The following is a 22,151-nucleotide window of genomic DNA, read 5'->3' on the forward strand; positions in this document are numbered from 1 at the left end:
TTAAGGTGAAGTGGAACTACATGGAGTGTGAAAAGGGTTCAAAGGTTCAAGGTTCAAAATTGGAATCAGGCTGTTATAAAATGGCTCCTTTTAATTACCAACCAGATAGCTACTGACAGAGTAGGAGAGGCTTTCCTGAGCCAGGTGCTGCGACAGCAGGTGAGGAAAAGGGTTGCCTTTAAATGCCCCCTCAGCACTGTGGCCAGGGACACAGGAGAGGCAGGACACAGAACATAAAGGGTGGATGGCAAAAGGAGTGTAAGTACAATGAGGTTCTGGGCTTGCAAAGATGGAGAGGAAAAGAAGAATGCTGATCCTTGTGCCCAGGGGCCCTCCAGAGGGCTGCATCACGTCAACGTGGGGCAGAGCAGGTCTGGCTCACAGAGGGCGTGGGAATAACATGCAAATGGGCAGCACCTCTTCCCCCCCTCAAGAACACTCACACACAGCTTGCATTCAGTCTGTCTGGTACTACTCTGAAGGGCTTGATCACAAAAGTAAAATGTAAAGAAAAATAAGTAATTTAGAAATGCAATCTTGAAAATCTCGTATATTTCTGAACATGGCCACAGGGAAAAGACTCATAAAGTACATTCTTTGCGAAGCCGCCTTGCTATGAGTCTAATATGAATTATGGTGAGAATAGATCCGGTGTATGATGTCCTTGAATAATGTATTTCAGGCAGCCCCTAGTGTTCAGAAACAGGAAACTTAAAGAACAACACGTCTAGGCACTAGTTTTGTGAGGCCAGGCTCGGTGAGCCAATGTCAAAAGAGCCAAAGAAAAGTAAAAAGGAGAACTCAAAGCAAGTGATTTCCACCCCCGCCCCCCAAATTTAAAAAATGAAAACTTTTCCTTTTTTGGTTTGTTTAGCAACTGGCAAACTTATAAACAACAGGAAAATTATTACTTCTATCTAGCTAAACCAAGTTGTTTTATAGGATATATCTACCCAATGAAAATGTGGCAATCCCAGGACCTGTCAAAATGATAGATCAATACAGACAGCACAAATTGGACTGAATCAAAACAAAGACCAAGTGAATTATAATCAGTGCATCCAAGTACTGGGCTCTGGAACTAGAGGAAATGAAGCCTAGAATCATTTTTAAAGCGAATGAATTTCCTTTAGTCAAAGGGGTAGCAAGCAAAGAAGGGAGAAAGAGCAATGTAATCTGTGTTTCTCAATAATGACTCAATTTTAACAAAAGTAAACAATAAAAATCTGTACTTCTTCAGAACAGGGCACTGATCATTGCTGTTAGGGTCCCTGCTACAGGTGCTCTCTGGCATTTTTTTAAAAAGTTAAATTTTTTTCTGTATTGACAGGCACAGTCCGATTACTAACTTCTAAATCCTAAACAAGAAATATAAATCTGGGCTTCCCTGGTGGCGCAGTGGTTGAGAATCTGTCTGCTAATGCAGGGGACACGGGTTCGAGCCCTGGTCTGGGAAGATCCCACATGCCGCGGAGCAACTGGTCCCGTGAGCCACAACTACTGAGCCTGCACGTCTGGAGCCTGTGCTCCGCAACAAGAGAGGCCGCGACAGTGAGAGGCCCGCGCACCGCGATGAAGAGTGGCCCCCGCTTGCCGCAACTAGAGGAAGCCCTCGCACAGAAACGAAGACCCAACACAGCCAAAATAAATAAATAAATAAATAAATAAATAATAATTAAAGGTGTTTTTAAAAAAAAAAAAGAAATATAAATCTGGGCAGAGGGAAACGCAGCTATTTCTCAGGGAGTGAGTTAGCTAAAGTCGCACAGCATAGCCTGACCTGCTGTAACTCCTGAGCTCTGGTTTCCAACTTGGTCTTGGCTAGTAGTTACTGGATTTCTGACTCGACTAAAGCAATCGCTCCCTAGCCCTTGGCTTCCAGACACTCAGTACATTTGGGGCCCTGACATCTGTCTTAGCTTCACTATTGGTGAGTTTGTTTTTGTTGGCTTTTACTGCTCTTCCAAATGATCTAAGGTAACGAATGAAGGTATTCATGTGTGTTGTTGGAAGCCTGGGGAGAGCGTGAAGTTGGGAGAAGTGACTGGGACAGGATTGGCTAGGGAAAGAGCCAATTCGAGGGAAACCTTTTGCTTTTTTCAAAATAATTTTGAAAGTTCATATAGACAGAGCCCTAAAATTTCCTCATGGGGCCGGGTTTGATGTTTTCTATGCTGCCTTAAAAACGTATGGCCAAGAATTCTCCAGATACAAATTATTTATCTATGGAGAGAGGGATAAAGTATCCTACCTGACAAGACAACTTCAATAAGATCGCCTTCCTGGATATCGCTAGCCGTTTTCACCAGCTGAAGGATGTTTTCAGAGGTAGGGTCGTGGCGAAAAAGCAGGATCTTATCGTACATTCCATAGAAACCACATTCAGGGAACTGTAAATACAAATACCACAAGAGGTTAAATGTCAAAATCTTCCTAAATTTAATCAAAACCAAATAAACAAATGTCAGGGCACCAATACAAGCTAATTAGAAAAGTTCAAAATATCTAGAACATCAAAAAATAAAAATGAATGGCCAAATTGATATTGACATGACTCCAAAGCAGGAGGAAAGAAATCACATATCATAAGGGCAATAATGACAAAATGATCTTCTAATTAGAGAGCAAGAAAACAAGAGAATCTGAGATAAGATTCAAAGAAAGTCCTGGCAGTAAGGCAGTTAAGAAATACAATAGGTGGTAAGAACTGTGCATTTTCACATGATTTATAGCAATTCAGTTACATTAAAATGGGAGTTAGTTTGTTACAATTCCATTACAAATACTGTTGCAATTTATTTGCAAAAAAAAAAAAAAAAAGGTCAGTCCATTTTGGCATATTCAAAAATAAGAGATGACTCAATAAATCTAAACATGTTCTGTGTGTGGGCAGACGTGTTATCTAGATTCTTTGATTCAGGAAAGCACCAGAGGAGACAACCCAACTCTCCCTTTTGTTGCTGCCCATACATGGCATTTAGTTTTCATGCAATCTAGGTTAAATAGACAAGTACAATAGCTAGAAGTCAATGTGTTTTAAGTATACGTAGTTTATATTCTCCTCACATGGATAAATCCAAGAGTTTATTACTCAAGACTATCTCCCAATAGCAGGCATATAATGAAAGCTAAGTGAATGATATTTTCTAATGGGAAACCTAAAAAATTCTGATATTAACAATAACTATTAGAATATTAACAATTAATATTATTCCTTTCATTTCCTCGCTTCCTTCTAACGCAAGAAAGAACTCTAAATTCAAACCATAGTCCTGGTTGATGAATTCCGTCTTAAAAGTAGAATTATTTGATCAAAGGGTAGGAACATCCTTAAGAATCTTAAAGCCAACTTCAAACTTATGACAAACCACAATCTCATGAACAGTGTAAGCAAAGATCCGTCTGTATTAGCACTGAATATTTTTATTAAAACAAACAACCTAGGCTAATAGGTATGTGAAAAGGGCTCTTTTCTTATATATGATATTTTCACATAATTAGCAATTGTTATTTCTTTTATAAATTGATATTTGTCATGTGTGGAAAAAGGTCATAAGTCAAGGAGAGAAAACTGTCTTGTTCCTGAAACTGGTGATATTTCTGACACGTATGTCAATAAAGGTGGACTTTAAGGAGCTACTGTCATGAAGAAATGTCCAGAATATGAGATCTTCTGAAGATAAATACAATATATTATGCATTCTTCCTTATTTTTCTTATTAATAAAACTAGGGGCTACGATCATGTAAGACATTTTGTGTGAATTAAAAATAAGTATAGGGCTTCCCTGGTGGCGCAGTGGTTGAGGATCTGCCTGCCAATGCAGGGGACACGGGCTCGAGCCCTGGTCTGGGAAGATCCCACATGCCGCGGAGCAACTAGGCCCATGAGCCACAACTACTGAGCCTGCGCGTCTGGAGTCTGTGCTCCGCAACAAGAGAGGCCGCGATAGTGAGAGGCCCGCGCACTGCGATGAAGAGCGGTCCCCACTTGCCACAACTAGAGAAAGCCCTTGCACAGAAACGAAGACCCAACACAGCCAAAAATAAATTAATTAATTAATTTAAAAAAAAAAAAGTAAATACAGAACATCCTCTTGCTCTTAAGAGTCTGTTGACAACCAGGCTTAAAACTACTTCTGTGTATCACTTAGTAAAGCTGGCTTCTGTAAAATAAAATGCAACAGCTGAAATGATGTCACTGTTTCCACTGCGCTAATTAAAACAAAAATAATAGTTCCTTTTTTTTGTAATTTCTCCAATAATATTATTAGAGTGCAAGGAAAGGAAAAAACTAAAATACCATTTTCTAAACTAAAGCAACAAATAGTTCATGTACTATTTTAAAAATCAACCTCATTTGATGTGTAATTTACAATAAATAAAATGGATATAAGTCTATGAGTTTTGACTCTTGCCCCGGCACGCATGAAACCAAAATCACAACCAAGCCATGAAACATTTTCATCAACCCCCCAATTTTATTGTACCCCCTGCAGTTGATGCTACCCACAATCTTGATTCAACACAGTTTTACTTTGTCACCAAAGATTAGTTCGCCAGCTATAGAATTTCATACAAATGAAATCATACAACATGCACTATGTACTCTTTTTTTGGCTGGCTTCTTTTGCTCATTATGTTTTTGAGACTCACACATACTGTATTTGAGATTCACCTGTTTTTATTATGTTATTACCATTTCATTATGTGGATCTAGGATAACTGCTTATCTGCACCCACAGATGGACATTCGTATTTTTTCCCCCAATTTGTGGCTATTACAAATAATAAAGCTATGAACATTTATGTACGAGTGTTTCGATGGGTATATGTTTTTCATTTCTTATGAGTAAATATCTAGGAAAAGAATTTCTGGGTCATATAAGTGTATGTTTGATTATATAACTATCTTTACGTCAATAACACATTATACTTATTACTGGAGCTTTATACTAAGCCTGAATTCAGCTAGTGTAAGCTCTCCATCTTTTTCCTTTTCAACATTGCTTTGGATATTATAGGTCTTCTGAATTTCCATACACATTTTAGAATCACTGTGTCAATTTCTACAAAATAAATCTGCTGTGATTTTTCAATGATACTACATTGAAACATAGATCAACCTGGGTATAGATCTATATTTTAACAATGTGGAGACTCCTATTTTGTTATGAACAAGATGGCATATCGCCCTATTTATTAGTTTCCTTTAAATTGCTCTCAAAAATGTTTTGTAGTTTTCAGTGTACATATCTTAGATATATTTGCTAAATTTATCTCTAAGTTTTTATATTTTTCTGCTATTATAAATGGCTGATTAAAGTATAATAAACATACAGTAAAATTTGCCCTTTTTCGTGTGCAGTTCTGAAAGTTTTGAAGGACATATACCATAACCACATGCCATATATGTAGTACACACATCACAGCCAAGATACAGAACAGTTCCTGTCCCTATAGTTTGGTCTTTTCAAGAATGTGATATAAATGGTATCATACAATACATACATAATTTTGAATCTGACTTGACTTAGTGCAGTGAAGCTGATATTTGTCCATGCTGTTGCATGTATCATTAGTCTACTCCTTTTCACTGCTGAGGATTGTTCCATTGTGTGTATGGATGTACCACAGTGTAAGTATCTATTCCTCAGTCAGTGGAGGGGCATTTAAGTTAGTTCCAGTTTTTGACTATTGCAAATAAAGGTGCTATAAATGTTCACTTAGAGGTTTTTGCCTGAACATAGTAAGTTTTTATTTTTCTGGGGCATATGGAAGTATCTGGATAACTTCATAAGAAACTGCCAGTTTTCAAAGTGGCTATACAATTTTGCATTCTCACCAGCAATGCATGAGAGTTCCTGTTGCTCTGCATCTTTGACAGCACTTGGCAATGTTGGGTTGTTAAATTTTAGACATTCTAATAGGTGTATAATGGTATCTCATAGTCTTACTTTTCCCTAGTGACTAATGATATTGAGCATCATTTCTTGTACTTATTTAACGCATACACACACACAGAAACACCTGCTCAATTCATTTGCCCATTTTAAAAATTGAGTTATTTTCTTATTGTTGAGTTCTGATAGCTCTTTATATATTCTAGACAAAAGCTGTTCATCAAATACATGTTTCACAGATATTTTCTTCCAGTCTGTGGCTTGTCTTTTCATTCCCTTAACATTATTTTCTTAAGTTTTTAATTTCTATGAAACCCAATTTATCAAAATTTCTTCATGGGTCATGGTTTTGGTTTAATATTTAATAAATATTTGTATAACCTAAGGTAACAGATTTTTTCTTATGTTTTATTCCACAAATTTTATTGTTTGGGGTTTTACATTTGGGTCTATGATCCAATCTGAGGTAATTTTTTAATAAAGTAAGAAATATGGATTGAGGTTCATTTTTTGCATATTCTGGAAGATCTGTATAAAACTGGTATAAATTCTTCCTTAAATGTTTGGTAGAATTCTCCAGCAAAGCCATCTGAGCTTGGAATTATTTTTTTTTTGGAAGGATTAAAATTATATATTCAATTTTCTTAATAGATATATCACTACTTAGATTTCAATTTCCTCTAAGTGAGCTTTGGCATTTTGAATCTTTCAAGGAACCAATTCATTTCATCCAAGTTGCTGAATTTACAGGCAAAAAGTTTTCTCATATTATTCCTTTATCATCCTTTAAGGTCTGTAGTGATGTCTATTATTTTCTTATATTTGTAATTTGTGTCCTCTCTCTTTTTTGCTTGATTAGTCTGGCCAGTGGTCTATATATCTGTTTTTATGTCATACTGTTTGATTACTATAATATATTTTGAAATCAGGAAGTGTCATGCCTCCAGCTTTATTTTTCTTGCTCATAATTGCTTGGGCTGTTTGGGGGTCTTTTGTGATTCCATATGAATTTTAGGATTGTTTTTTCTACTTCTGTAAAAAATGCCTTGGGATTTTGATAGGGATTGCATTGAATCTGTAGGTTGCTTGGAGTAGTATGGACATTTTAACAATAGTAATTCTCCCAATACATGATCATGTGATGTTTTCTATTTATTTGTCTTTGGTTAAATTTCTTCCAGAGATCTTTTAGTGTACAAGTCTTTCACCTCATATTTTCATGTAACCATGAAAGTTCTTTTCTGCTAAGTCCATCACCTCTACCATTTCTGTACTGTTTCCATTAGCTCTTTTAATCCTGGTTATGGGTCACATTTTCCTGCTTTTTTATACCTGTGTTTTTTAAATTAGATGCCAGATTTTATGAACTAATGTGAGCAGTTGTATGTTGTTGTCTTCCTTTAAAGAACACTGATATTTGTTTTGGCAAAACATTAAGGTACTTGCAGACTGGCTTTATCTTTTCAAGGCTTACTTTTAAGCTTTGTTATGGCAGCTCTAGAATAATAGTTGTTCTAGGGATGATTTAGTCCCACTACTAATGCATGACTCTATTATCTCTACAGAACACTTCAAATGCTCAGTGAAATCTCTTCTATTTGTCTGGTAGGAACTCGACCATCTCTCAGCCCTATATGGGCTCTGAAGAGTTTCATTTCATAGCTTCCCAACAGTTGCTCTTTATTCTGCCTCACAGATTTTTACCCTATGGACTTGTATTCAGTCTAATATTCAAGTGGACCCTTAACCAGATTTCTGGAGCTCTTCCTTTGTATAGGTCCTACCTTTCCAGTATTCTTCCCCTAAAAATTCTGTTGACTTGGGCACCTTGAGCTCTATCACCTCTATGAGGCCACAGAACTAGGCTCTTCTTGGGTTCTCTCTGCCTGCACTAAACCTCAGATGACTGTAATACCTACCTTGTTTGTTTCCTTTTCTCAGGGGTCACGCTGCATTGCCTGTTGGCCAGTGTCTTTAACAGGCATTTTATGCATTTTGTATTATTTTCTATTTGTTTGGGGCAGGTGAGCATGTCCCATACCAGATATTCCTTGTGAATGAAAGCCAAAGTCTCATGTGCTTTTTAAATATAGAATACCGATCTTTTCTACCCAAACTTTTGACTACTTAATTCTATGCAAATAGCATTTGCAAGAAAAGTAAATTAAAGAAAAATAAAACATCCATAGTTAGTAAGAGTACATTTTTAATATTACATTGAAATAAATGCAAAGCATATTTAATGAAATAAGAATTAAAAATTAATAATTATCATATAACTCTCAAAACATAGTTTGACCTATCCTGAGTTAACTGTTTAACTGTTAAAGGATTGTCCCTGATTGGAATACAAATGTTCTTCAAAATATAATACACTAATTAATGCACAGTTCCTCTTACCATATTCTTTCAAAAACCATGGGTAGCTGATTCTGACTCAAGAGAGAAGAGAAAATTCAAGAGATTCAGTACTTGAGCCGGAGTGAATAGAAAATAACAGCTGGAAAAGGAGAGATGAAACAGCAATTGTTTCCCCAAAGAAGAGCTAAACTTTACCGCATCGTCTAACAAATACCTTGTCAATGTGCCTGTGTGGTGGAAGAATAGGTGGGAATACTGAAGAGGGGCTTAGGAGACAAGGATTCTGCTGGCTCATCACAATTTCAGCGCAACCTGGCCTTATGCACATGGCCCTTGGACATCTGTATATACCATTCCCTTGTGGTCCTGTATTGCTGACATGTGGACATCACACTCTGTGTCGTGCCTCTTTGTAAGACCATAGGTATAATGTAATCAAAGATTTGGTATTCAAGTAAGGCTTGAATGCCTCACATCCCAATTATGTTTCTTTCTAAGGGCGACTCAGAACACATTTGGAAAAATCAGAATAAGTAGAATAATACCAATATATGCCACACATTAAAGCTATTATTTTAAAAGGCTAAATTGAAAAAAAATGAAGTTAGTGTTATAAATGTTCTTGAAGGTTGTTTGTCCAATATATAAATGACTGAGGTGTGGCTAGGTACTCTCCCACATTCCTTCCTACTGGGTCACAGACATGGCTTTTCTCTCTTCATTAATAAGACATTCAGAAACAGGTTGTAGAGCCTTGCGAAGCAGGGCACAGGGGTGAACGTGGAGATGTAGCCTCTCGGGACAGCTGTCATGGCAGCAGAAGTTAAGGGTTCGAATTTTTTTAAGATTGTACCTTCTTTTTATTGACCAGAATAAAATATATGCATATTTGTCTTTTCCTGTTAAGAGAAAACTGTTTCTTTTATGTAATGTAACATTCTGCTTGAATGGAAACTATATACAATAAGACTTTCAAAAATTATATTTAAAAATGATGCCTGGAAGGTGAAAAGTGTAAAGGAACAATGCCTGACGACTGAGAAGAGAACATATTGGGGAAAACACTCATGGAACAACATTCCCCAATTTGGTCATAATCAACTGTTTTTATGTGAAGGTGTGTGAGCTTTGAAATCTGAAAACCCTCATTAAACTAAACAGGCTTTCAGAAAGGCTCGGAGGCTTGTAAACTCAGCTGGAGCTTATTACAAGATCAGTTCTGTGTTTCTCAGAGGCTTTGTGGTTGTGAGCCCAAACATCTGAGATAAGTGATTTCAAGCTCTCTCCAAGTTCGACTCTAACAAACCTGGCCACTGTGAAAATACGGCCAACAATCCTGGCACTGGTCCTTAGCTCTTTAATTCTACCCTATGCTGGAAATCTCTGTACTGCTGTGTGTATCATTTGGCATTTTTTTGACCACAGAGCACAATTTACTGTTACATTTCACTATAAATTCTTGGCTGGCCAGACAATGCGCTCCAGAGTAGAATAAATATATGTTTCAATGAGTAGCTGAAATGTGACCTGGCCAAAGGGAACTCTAAGGAACAAAGGGTGCTCTTCCACAGTTGAGGGCAATCACAGAGGGCGAGGAACAAGCAATATCAGAAACAAATGAAGCCATGACTCAGTCAAGCAGAAAAAGAAAGAGAGAAATGGCCTGATTAGGAAATGAAAATACACTGCAGTTTACTTCTGCTAAAAGGTGATGAAAGTCCTGAAATTCAGTTTTTCTGCTCAGTAAGAGAACACATCAGGCAGTTGAATACAGCTCTCTTCTCATCAAAGATGATTCCCAAGTCATTTTCCAAGCACTCTACTGTTTACAACAAGTAGTGCCATGACTGGTCACCCTTAATGAGCAAAGGAATTAAAAAGGTGCTACCGCTTCCTAGCTTGACCAAAATCCTCCCTAAGTTTTGTTCCAGGAATACAGGGACAACATGGACACATTGTAAGCAACTAGTTTAATGAGAATTCCTAAACCACCGGGTGAAAATGTCTCTGGGTTCCCTTGGAGGAGTTGCACCTGAGTGATGCTGCCATTGAGCTGTAAAAAGCAGGAAAGGGCAGGCACTTAAAGATGGTTCTGAAAGCAGTAGATCCTTAAGATCAGTTGGATCCTTCCAAGGGGTCTCATGGGCGAGAACTAAGACACGAGTCATAAACTTGTATTATTAACTTTGCCTAGGAAATTAAACCTATCTCCTTTTTAAAAAAGCATCTAATAACAGATTGAAAATTTAAGTGTATAAAAAATTAAGTAAATGAGAAAAACAACACAGTGAATAACCATTGGGTGAGTGAGTGTCACGTGCATAGCACTACAGCTATAATGACAAAAAAAATCATGAGATGGCTCAAGCCCACTAAAAGCATGAACACTAAATTTTCACTTAGAAACACAAGTTATAATGTGTCAACGAAAGCATAAAAGAAAAAGTGAATAATCTGTATTATTTGCAGGCATAGTTCTGAAATGTGTTCAAATTTGGGCACAGGCTCTTTTATTTGGTGATTTCATATCCTCAAAAGGAGGCACTTGAAAAGAATTCCACACTATGACCACATAGCTATGTGACTAGTGTCTGAATGTAATCTTAGGAAACAGAAACCAGAAAAAATTTTTCAGACTTTTCTTTTTTCTTCCCCTCCCTCCCTCCCTCCTCCACCCAATACCACCCAAGCCGGGCAGAAAATGAATAGCGTTGAATCAAAATAACTAAGAACTACTATTAAAGGTAGCACTTTACTATCTTTCCTAGTGGGAATCTATTTTCTTAGAGATCCCTGGTTGAATCATTCATCTCTCAGTCTGAAAGATGTGATTCATATAAATAAACCTGCAATACCTATTTTCAGGAAATAGTTTTAAAAAGCCTATGAAGAATTTCAGTTTCTGAAACAAAGACTAAATGATAATTACAGTGTTGACTTTAAGAAGATTCATTGTACATTTCCCAGCCATGAAAAACAGCACTGTTGTCCAGTGCAGAGCATTGTTCTCCATTTGACTTTGCTATTTTCTGGGCCATGGGCATACTGTCCAAATGCAGATCACCCTGGCAAACAATCACAACCCTTGCCTTGCTTCCTCTGTCGTTCCTTCTCTCACATGAGCACCTGCAATCGTATGACTCTCCATTCCACAAACCCGATGCTGCCTTTGAAAAGGTATGCCTAACACCAGGGGTCTATCAACTTCCGAAATCTTCAAGGTCCAAACCTAGAAACAAGTCACTCTAGTTAGTCCTCCTTTCTCTCCACTCCACTGCCAAAAACTTCCTTTTCTCATTCAAGACAGAACCTTAATTTATTCCACTCTTGCTTTCCTACAGGCAAATCTAGAATCTGACACACGGACTTTCTTCTGCTTAGATCTCCTTTTTTTTAGCCCCTCTCCTTTCCATTAAACTCAAAATCCCATTGTTTAAACAATCATTTTCATTCATAATTTTAAATTTGGACCTTAGCCTTACCCTCTATATGTTTTACAGTAAAAAAGTAAAAGGAATAAGATATCTGAGAAAAGAAAGAATATACTTTATCAAAGAGAGGTCGGCTTGAAATCTTCTGGAATTAAAGTTTAGATTAAAGGTGAAATGGTAGATTTTGATTATGAGATCTGAAATTCCGTTATACTACAAGACATAGAACATGCATAAAACCTGAACACGCAATACCGTTGGAGAATAATGCTAGACTATAAATTCTTCTTCCTTGGGCATATAAATATATTGATGTTCTGTATCAGATATTGCTAAAGAAGTCTGTCTAATAAATTATATGCTTATCTTTAAGGCAGCAGATGTGACTAAGTGTGATGCTTAATTGTTGGCAGAGACTTTTATTCTATTTCAATTTGAATAATATGTCACCTATTAAAAAGACAAAAGCAATAAGAAATGACTTAATACATCATTAACTCTAATGCTGCAACATCTGCGTATAGACTTCCTAGAAGTATTTTAAATCATTATTTTGTTGTACATAATTTTTAAGTTTTAGAATAAAGGTTCATATCTAGCAATTATAGGTGGTAATAATTAATGAGAGCCTCACCATTGTTGTGTAAAAACATATTATCCTGCATTATAGCTTGACAGATTACTAGTCAGTGATAGCTATTAGAAGTCTTAGTAGGCACTCTGAAATTATTCACACAACAGTAATTAGGTGTGTGGATGTGCAGCTTGAAAATGGAAAAAAATGTACTTCACACTCTTTGCCTCACTCTGAATAAAACTGTCATTATAGCATACTGTAGATTTTCTACATTGCATAATAAGGTTACATGTTTGCTTATTAATGAACTAATGATAATTGATGCATGTACTGGATAAAATGAAGACTGTGACAGCAACTAAAAAGGTTTTACCAAAAATTAAGAATCATTAACTTTGGAAAAGAAAAACTTCTGGATTATGTATCTTCTCATTTAGAGATAAGTAGACTGATGCCCAGAACATATTACCAAGGTGGCAATGCTAGGTAATGCCAGAACAAGGTGAGTGGCCTAGTCTCTTAAAACATACTCCTTGATCTTTCCTCTCAGTTCTGCTTTTCTTAGAAAGAAAATACAGGAAGAGTAGCCAAATGTCCAGCAAACAGTGATTCAGAATTGCAAATTCTGAGCACTTATCTTGGCCAGAAAGTACAGACCCAGGCCTCCAGATTTTGGATTCTGAACAAACCAAGGTAAATGGCTTAATGAGCTTTGTAGCAGCTATTCCCTGGCCATCTCCAGTTCTTACTAGGCAGACAAGTCATTAAAAGGGTAGTGACAGTGAGGTAGCTCATTGAAGGCTGGCTGACAGCAGAATGGCAGTTTACAGCAGCAGAAAAACTGGCTGAGGTCATTAAGACAAGGGGCTGTTAGCCTTACGCATCCCACCCTCAAAGGAGTATTGCATTACATGGAACTGCAATTAATATTTACAGAATTATTGATCTTTCAGATAAAAAGAAACATATACATAGTATTGAATAATACATTTGAAAAGATTTCCATTAAATTATCTAAAATAAAATTGAAAAATAAAATGTACTCTTATTTGTTAAGTTTTTACATCTGACTACCATCTTCATTGATGATGATAAAGAAAGGCTAACTCTATTAGTGTACACAATTTGGGTTTGCATTTCAGATGCAGGAAGTATAATTTTCCATTATATTAGAACTAAATTTTAACATTAAACATACATAAGCTAATGACTAGGAAATGCTAATTTAATAGCACACATTTGCAACAAAGTATATATGTAATCCTTAAAGATGGTATGAACTTCAAATAATTATAGGACTCCATAAACAGTTTGCCAATTTATGAAAGTCAGTTTAAAAAAAAATCAATCTTCAGTAAAATAACTAAATAAATAAGTAAACCATCTCCTTTTTAACTGTTTACTGTCATGTTCTAAAATGTTTAATTTTACTAAATTAATTTTATTCTAGGTAATTTTCATTAAAAAGAATAATGGGATAGATCTAAGTATGTGTAAAAATCAGGGATTATAACAACACTGGAGATAGGTGTGGAAGAGAGGAGAACTGCCTGGATCGTAAATACAGAACCCCAGGTCATAAGTACAGAAATGGACATTTCCTAAGGGTTTGGAGGTAAAATACTTTTCTTACCAAAGCTATCTGAATGATATGCCTTAGAGGAAAAAGGAATGAGTATAGACACTGGCTTTCCAAATGAAATTGAAAAGCTGATGTCATGAATCCAACACTCATGACAAGAGCTTCCCTGGATCACCACAGCGCACAGAATACACATAACACCTCTCACAAGAAGTAGGTACAGACATTGGGCACACCACAAGGGCTCATGGTCCTTCATTCACTCAGGAATGAAGCAGACACTTAGGCACTGTGTCCCTAGCTAGAGATATGATGATAAGTCAAACCAGAGATGGTCCCCATTGTCATGAGATAAGTCAGGGGAGGCTGTAGAAGCAGGAGAGCACAAGTAGGGGAGACAGATATGAGGCAGTATAGCACTAATGAGAGTGTAACGGCACAGTGAGATCAATGTTATAAAGAAATGGAGCGCCATTCTAAGAGAGCATATGATCAAGGACTATGACAAAGGACTAGACAGGGAATCAGGAAAGACTCCCCTGAAGAGAGAACATTTTAGCTCAGATCCAATGCTCAAACTCAGTAACTTCAGATGGAGGGTGGCAGGAGGCTGGAGTTCCCAGCACGGCAAGCATCTGTGCAGAAATCTTACATGTTCTTTATTATCCTTAAAAATAATGGCTCTAAGTCTCCTTTGATTAAGGGTAGAAAAAAGTATTGCTGGCATCACCCCTTCAGATCCCACGGTCATACGCACTGGGTCCAATGCCTGCGGCAGGAGCTGCTGTGTAGCTCTGATACCACATGAAACCCAACAAAACACTCATTCATTTAAGAATCCCCTGGACTTAGACCTAGACCTGAGTTCAATGACTAAATTAATATCTCTCAAAGCATATGTATTGACTCCATGAGAAGCTCTATGAAGCTCTATGACAATAAGGTTTGAAATAAATTTGGAAAATGTGTCATACACCATGCCCTTCTTGAAAAAACCATGCACATTATCATAATTAATGTTTACAAAGCAACTTGTGTCCAAATCATATTTCTATATTTGACACATATATGTGTATATATGAGATATACATCATCCATGTATATGAATACATATATATATTCAATACATACACACATATACTTGTTTAGTTGTTTATTGATTGATTGCCTCCCAGGACCACTGTAGCGATTAAATGAACGTATGTAAAGTATTTCTAATAGGGCCAGACCCATGGTAAATGCTTGATAAGTGTTTGTTGTTGTTATTATAGATAATAATTACAACATTTAGTTATAAGTAAGTTAGCTATAAGAAAAGCAAGATTTTCCGGCCACTCTGTTCTTCATCAAAAACTCCAGAGGAGGGACAACTCAGCTGCATACGTCAGGCATGCTCAGTGTTCTGCCGTTTCTGCTTGGCTCCTTATAGCTCCATACGGCTCATGTAATTTCTCATTGACTCTAGCCACATGCTGGAACTCAAAAGGCTAGGTAGGCTAAGACCTTCATCACTCCCAGTTTTGTGAATTTTCTGATACATCTATTCATTATATGTAAGATATGTTTCTTCAAAACTAACCTATTTTTGGTGAAAATAAGTTAACTGATTTTTAAACAACCCCCTTCCTTGTATTTATTTATACTGTAAAGTTACTGCGTTAATTCCAAGTACTGTACTAGAACCAAGCAAGGGCCATAGATTTGCATGTTGTCATCCATACTGTGGAATTCCATTGTTCTGATTGTGCTGTTAATGATCCTTTGGTTCCATGGATAAAAATCTCATTTCCTTAAAACCAAATCCCCAAGGAGCTGGTGTATTTTTTTTTTTTCTTCTTTGTACTGATAAGCAGGCAGTGCATCCGATTTATAGGATCAAAATTAAAACATTTTCTCTCATTTACTTTGATGTTCCCCAAGATAGGAAAGAATTTTTTCTCCCCTTGTAAAATGCTATACAGCTTCTGGAAAGAATGCTATAGCTTTTGGAAGAGTCAGGAGTGGCCAAAGATAATAAAACCACCTGCCACCCCACCAGAAGTAACATTTAATAAATTAGTCTTTCAATTCATTTCTAAGTGGCCAGATGTCCTCAGCTGAGCTCTTGTCAAGAAAAGGTTTTGGCCCCAGCTACAAAGACCTGTCTAAGCTTGTATTAAAAAGATACCTGCAAAGGCTCTTACAAATATCTGTGATGCCTAAGGGGACCTTGATTCAAGTTATTGGGTCATAGAGAAATGTATTATATTTCCAGCAAAACTGACCAATCTTCTGATACTGTCGCTCATAAAGGCAGATACAGATAATTTGCAAAGACTAAATCTGAAAAATGGTGAGAGAGAGCAAGTACACTGGATTCCAAGTGAGGTGGAAGTAAAGGATGAAACACTGAGGGGGAAAAAAACAAACTATAGATGTTTGTGTTCTTTGATTTAGAGTATATAGTACAGATGAATATAAAGGTGAAACCCTACACTATGAATTAGCATTAAGTAGGTTAGTTTCTTTCATTTTTCATACATATCAAAGGTCACCTATAAATACATATGTATGCTAATATAAAATGACTTGTATTTTCAAGAAGAAAAACAATGATAGCTAGCCTGCCAATAACTATACTAATACTTCGTGACATAAGTTATTCCAGTACAAGTTTATATTTTTATTTTATTGGGTGCCTGGAGACACAGTGGTAAACAATAGACAAGTAGTCCCCACCTTCATGAAAATCTAAGATATCCTCTCTATTTTCGCTGCCTAAAATTCATGACTTTATCTTAGTTACCACAGACAATCCCCCAAAAGCTAACTTCTTGCCATTCTTCATCCTGTTCCCTTGGTATTTTATGATCTAATTTGCTTATACTAATCACAGCACAGTAAAGATGGTAGTCAGTGTGGAAAATGTTTTAAGTGAGACATTTTGAGATAAGTTTCTATTTGCCTTTAAAAGAGGGCAGAGTAAAATCCTCTTGAAAGGAATCTAGTTTAAAGTGTGAAATCTGAGAAATCTGGGTGATCTGAATAGCTCAGCAACTGCCAAGTTATCAAAATTCTCTAATGTATTCTCAAAGCAACTGGCAGTTTATAAGAGTGCAGCCCGTGATGATGTCATTTCATCTAGATCCAGTCACTGCACTAATTCATATTCCTTTTCACTGGGAGGGAATGAGTGCATATAAAAATTAAAACAAACATTTGAATTGAATATGGTATTTTAAAGTTCACTATATATATGTGTGCCATAGTGATTATATTAGCACTGAAAACAAACTGTAATTTGTTGAACACAGAGAATCAAGAAAATGAGAATCAAAAGAAATTTGATATCTCACTTCAAATTCATAGAAAAGAAAATTCATTAGTTGAGACTGGAACATGTTAAGAATCAGAACAACATGCTTTATGAAACTTCAAACTCAACAATCAGATTCAGATTGCCAGCAAAACACTCAAGATGTATTGCACTCCAAAGTCCATCCCATTTCCCTCATCCCATTTACAGAAATTCTCCTCACAAGAAGTACTGGTGCTCAATGCATACACTCTCACTTGAAGTGACTGCAGGCAAGCTGTCTGCCCAGCCTCTACTCTCAAGCCAATCTCTTAAGACTGTCAATGACCTTCACATTGCCAGATTCCATGGGTGACTTTCAGTCCTCGTAGGCAACATCTCAGCAGAATTTGACTCAGTGGTTCATTTCCTCCTCCTTCAAAACACCTTCTTCCCTTGATTCTGCAATAGTGCATTCTCTTGCTTTTACTCCTACTTGATAAGCTATAACTTTTCAGTCCTGTTTACCAAAACTTTCTCTTCTTTCCAACCTCTTAGATGCTACAGTGTTCAGGGCTCATTCTTCAGAAAGTTTATTTTCTCTATTTATAATCACTCTCCTAGAGGACCTCATCCAGTCTTCTGGCTTTAATGATGATAGACATTTGTATCATCATACTCTGAGTCGGGTGATACAAATGTCCATCTCTGTTAATGAGCTTTCCCCTGAAACACAGACCCATCTATCTAACAATACTCAACATCTCTGCATAGATGTATCTATGAGGTATTCACGCTAACATGTTCACAACATGTGACATGTGACAATCAGGAACTCCTGATTGTCCTCCCTGCTGCTCACCACCTGCAGGAATGGCACCAACATTCAGTTGTTGGGTCAAAAACCTTAGAAACATCTTTAAATTTCCTCTTTCTCTCTCACTTCATGTGTAATCCATCAACAAATTCTGTTAGCTCTACAAAAAAGTACAATATACTCCAAATTTAAAATTTTTCTCCATCTCCACTGCCATGTCCCTAGTCCAAGCCCCCATCTCTCACCCAAACCCCAACAACTGCTCAAGCTACCTGCTCCTACTCTTGATCCCACAGTCTATTCTACACACAGGACTTGGAGTCATCCTTTTAAAACAAGTATCAGATCAAAGCCCTCTGATGGCTTCTCTTCATACTTAAAACCATCCCACAGTGGTAACCAGAGCCCACAGTGCTCTTACCCCAGCTATTACCTCTCTGCTCTCATGTTCTACCACTCTTCCCCTACCCTGGCCCCATTACTGTTCTTCAAATAAATCATAAACAATTCTTCCTCTGGGCTTTTGCACCTGCTCGTCTCCTCCTGCTTGAAATACTCCTTTTCCTGAGGTTCACATGACTAATTCCTTCATGTTGCTCAAGCGTCCCCTCCTCAGTGAAGCTTTCCCTGACCACCCTAAGTAAAAAAGCAACTCCTCTAACTGATTTCTTTTATCCTGCCTCCTTTTGCTTCCGAGAAGTCATCACTATCTGAAGTTATATAATGTATCTATCTTCATTTTTAAAAATTATTATCTGTTTCCCAACTAGAATATACGTTCCATTAGAGCAGGGACTTTTTCCATCTTATTCACTATTATAACTTAAGAGCCTAGAATAGTGTCTGGTACATAGTATGTGCTCAGTATGAAGTACTGAATGCACGAATAAATTTATAAGTCACAACAAAGCGAGCTATTTTACCTCACAAAAGTATTAGAGGAATTTAACTATTGTTTCATTTTCCTTTAACATTACCAACCTATCAGTACTGAAAACCAATTCATGACTCCTCAATGGAGGTTATAAAATATGTCCGGAGACATTTTAAAAAAGTGGTATCTAGCGAACCACGGATTTAAAGTGATGATCTCTCTTCATATTCTAATTTCACAATTAAAACATGTCAATGGCCTGTATTTACTGGGGCGGGCTGTTCCCCTATGACTCTTAAAATAAAAGCAGTCTTTATTTTTAGAAATCAGGATTTCCTTTCCCTGCAGAGGTTACAGCCCAGACACATTCGAACACTCAAATGTTTACGATGACTTTGGCAGACTGCTCATACTGGAGAAGCATGTTTCCCCAATATAGAAACTCCAGGCATCCGGGACCTAATTCTCAGTTTTTGTGCCACTATGGGTATTTCCTCAGTTGACTTATCAGAGAATCTTGTCCTTATCACCTCTATAAAACTTTAGATTAAGCAAGGAAAACTAAATATGCTGATTCGCACAATCAATAGAAAACCACACAATCTTGGCTCAGTTCACCTCTCTCTCTTATCAACTACTACTCTCCACTCTCCCCTCAGTCACTCTTCTGGGGACGTTTCAACTACCAGGCACGCTGCCTCATGGTCTTCATTCTTGCTGTTCCCTTTGCCTGAAACACTCTTCCACCTAACAGTCCACTGGCACATACCATCTGGTACTGGTATATGCCCAAATATCTTTATGTTATAATCTTGCCATGTGCATGTATCGTAGCTCTCTGATCACTAAAACGTGACCTCATTTGAGCACAAACTATGTGTTTCGTTTATTGCTCTATCCCAGTATCCAGGACAAGGCCAGGCTCAGAGCAGAGAGTCAATAAACAATTGTTGAATGAATGCTCCATAAGCAGTACATCTTCATGCTAGTTCCCCTCATTATTCACTGAGAAAATTTTCATTTATTTCAAAACTATTAAGAATAGGCTATTTTGACATCTACTTTCGAATATAATTTTCTTTCTAAGTTATGAAATGACTCACTTTATTGATCTGGAGAACATTACTGAAATGTAAACAAATACTACCCACAGCTAACAGTTATTAATATATTTCATTAATTTGTGAATTGATATGACTTTGTCTACGATTTTGTTTCACTGCTTCTCTGGAACAATTTCTTCACTCCATTCTATAAGTTCCTACAGCCAATATACTTTAAATAATTTCAATGTAAGTAGCTTCAAAGAATTACACTTTAAAAATACAATTCTTCCTAAACATATATGTCAAAACCACTCCAAATACTTAATGTAACAAACATGTCTATAGGCACTGTGTAATCTGGCTATAGAATTACTATTTGAAATATTTCCCAATAGAAATCAGAATATTCTATTAATAATTAGAGTAACAGCTATAATTTACTGAATACATATAATGTACTACGATTATGGATTTCAAAATATTGGGGAAAAATAAATTGAAATCTCTACAACCAACCAAAATACATGCTAAAGGAATTAAATATAAGATAGTTAAATAAACAAATCAGAAGGAAATATAAGAGTATATTTATCTGATTAGGAAATACCTTTCTAATCATTTAAGCTAAGAAGCCTTCTGGCTCAAGATGGCAGATGAAGCAGAAACATTAATGTTTCATTTCCAAAAATTCTACTGAAAGAACAGTAAAGTATTGTATAGAGAGAATTTAATCCATGTCACCACTGAACATGGGAGTGGCAAGAACCATCAATGAACCAAACTTTTGACAAATATCAAGGAGATGGAAATCTGATGCAAACAGATCTCATACAGGCCCTCACCTTTCCTGTGCATATATTTACATGGAGACTGACTACTGTTTCCCTCAGGGTAACCTTCCAAGGAGCAAGGATATTATCTGCATCATTCACTACTATATCCTCAGCACCTAGAACAGGCCAGGTAAATAATAGGTGCTCAATATATATTTGTCTATTGAGTGAATTAATAACCATTAATAGAAAATTAAATAAATTGAGTCACTTTAATGTACCACTATGCCACCTTTAAAATCCAAGGCCAATCATATACGAAGTTCTCAATAAATATGTTCTGAATGAACGAACAAACGAATGGACAGTGGGAAATGAAATATTTAATTTTTTTTTTTTAAGAGGGAGGACACAACTTTTCCAGGCACACAAAGCTAGTACATGATAGCTTGGAGATTTATATCCAGACTTGTCTACTCCCAATAGTCATACTATTTTATTTTTTATTGGGGTATAGTTGTTTTACAATGTTGTGTTAGTTTCTACTGTACAGCAAAGTGGAGTTCCCTGTGCTATACAGCAGGTTCTTATTAGTTATCTATTTTATACATATTAGTGTATATACGTCAGTCCCAATCTCCCAGTTCATCTCACCCCCCACCTGAAATATTTAATGTTGTGAGAAATTTGTCTTGATGCTCCAGTAAGTGCAAAGGAAGATTATACAATAATATAGACAATGGCACCCTTATTTTGTTAAAAATAAATGCAGTCATAGAAAAAGGATTTGAAGAGAATCGAAAAACATTAACTGTAGATATATCTAGGAATGGGATTGTGAAAGTTTTTTTTTCATTTTTCAAACTTTCCACTACATATGTGTAATCCCTTTATAATTAAGGAGGCGGGGAAAGCTATTGTACAGCAGAAGGACTTGGTTCTGCTGTTCTCCTAAAATTACTTTGCTTGCTATCTCTTCTCCCACTCTCTAGCCAGCCAGCTCATACCACATTATGTGCCAGACTGTAGCCCCATTCTTCAAATACACAGGAAAGGGGGAGAGAAAAATGGAGGGGTGTCAAGCAGGCAGTTACAGAGACAGGCAAGAACCAGGCTATGGGTTGTGATCCGCCCTCCAGGATACAATTTTACAGCCTATTCAGGTTGGAACATATACCAGATAACGTCTGCATGTGTGTACATGTGTCCGTGTTGGGATGGTATATAGGGGTCGCTCCTCCAGGGACTCATTTCCTACCAAGAGATTTGGGGTGCTTCCTCCACCACAGTACAGTCCTCAGCACCAAGATGGAGCCATGGGGTTATGAACACATCTGAGGTCAGGAAGAACAGGTCAGGCCCACTTAGCTCAACTACTGCATGATCATTACTGACCCATGCTTGGTGTCATCTTCCTTACCTATGTATAAATAAATCATGTGGCTATCTGTAAAGTTGTCAAACAGGGCCTGGCATGTAGTAAAGTGTAATAAATAATCGACATTATTATAATT

The 22,151-nt window shown here is 36.9% G+C and overlaps 1 protein-coding gene across 2 annotated transcripts in view; it reads right to left on the reverse strand.

The window, feature by feature from the left end:
* PRKD1 (protein kinase D1) overlaps positions 1-22,151 on the reverse strand; it is a 329,482-nt gene that overhangs the window by 157,273 nt on the left and 150,058 nt on the right. For both annotated transcript variants that reach the window (XM_028166068.2, XM_057543615.1), the window contains exon 2: positions 2,252-2,390. In XM_028166068.2, coding sequence (XP_028021869.2) covers positions 2,252-2,390 — 139 coding nt within the window. The remainder of the gene's footprint in view (positions 1-2,251; positions 2,391-22,151) is intronic.

Source organism: Balaenoptera acutorostrata, chromosome 3 (genome assembly GCF_949987535.1).
Source record: "Balaenoptera acutorostrata chromosome 3, mBalAcu1.1, whole genome shotgun sequence".
In the NCBI taxonomy this organism is placed as follows: domain Eukaryota; kingdom Metazoa; phylum Chordata; class Mammalia; order Artiodactyla; family Balaenopteridae; genus Balaenoptera; species Balaenoptera acutorostrata.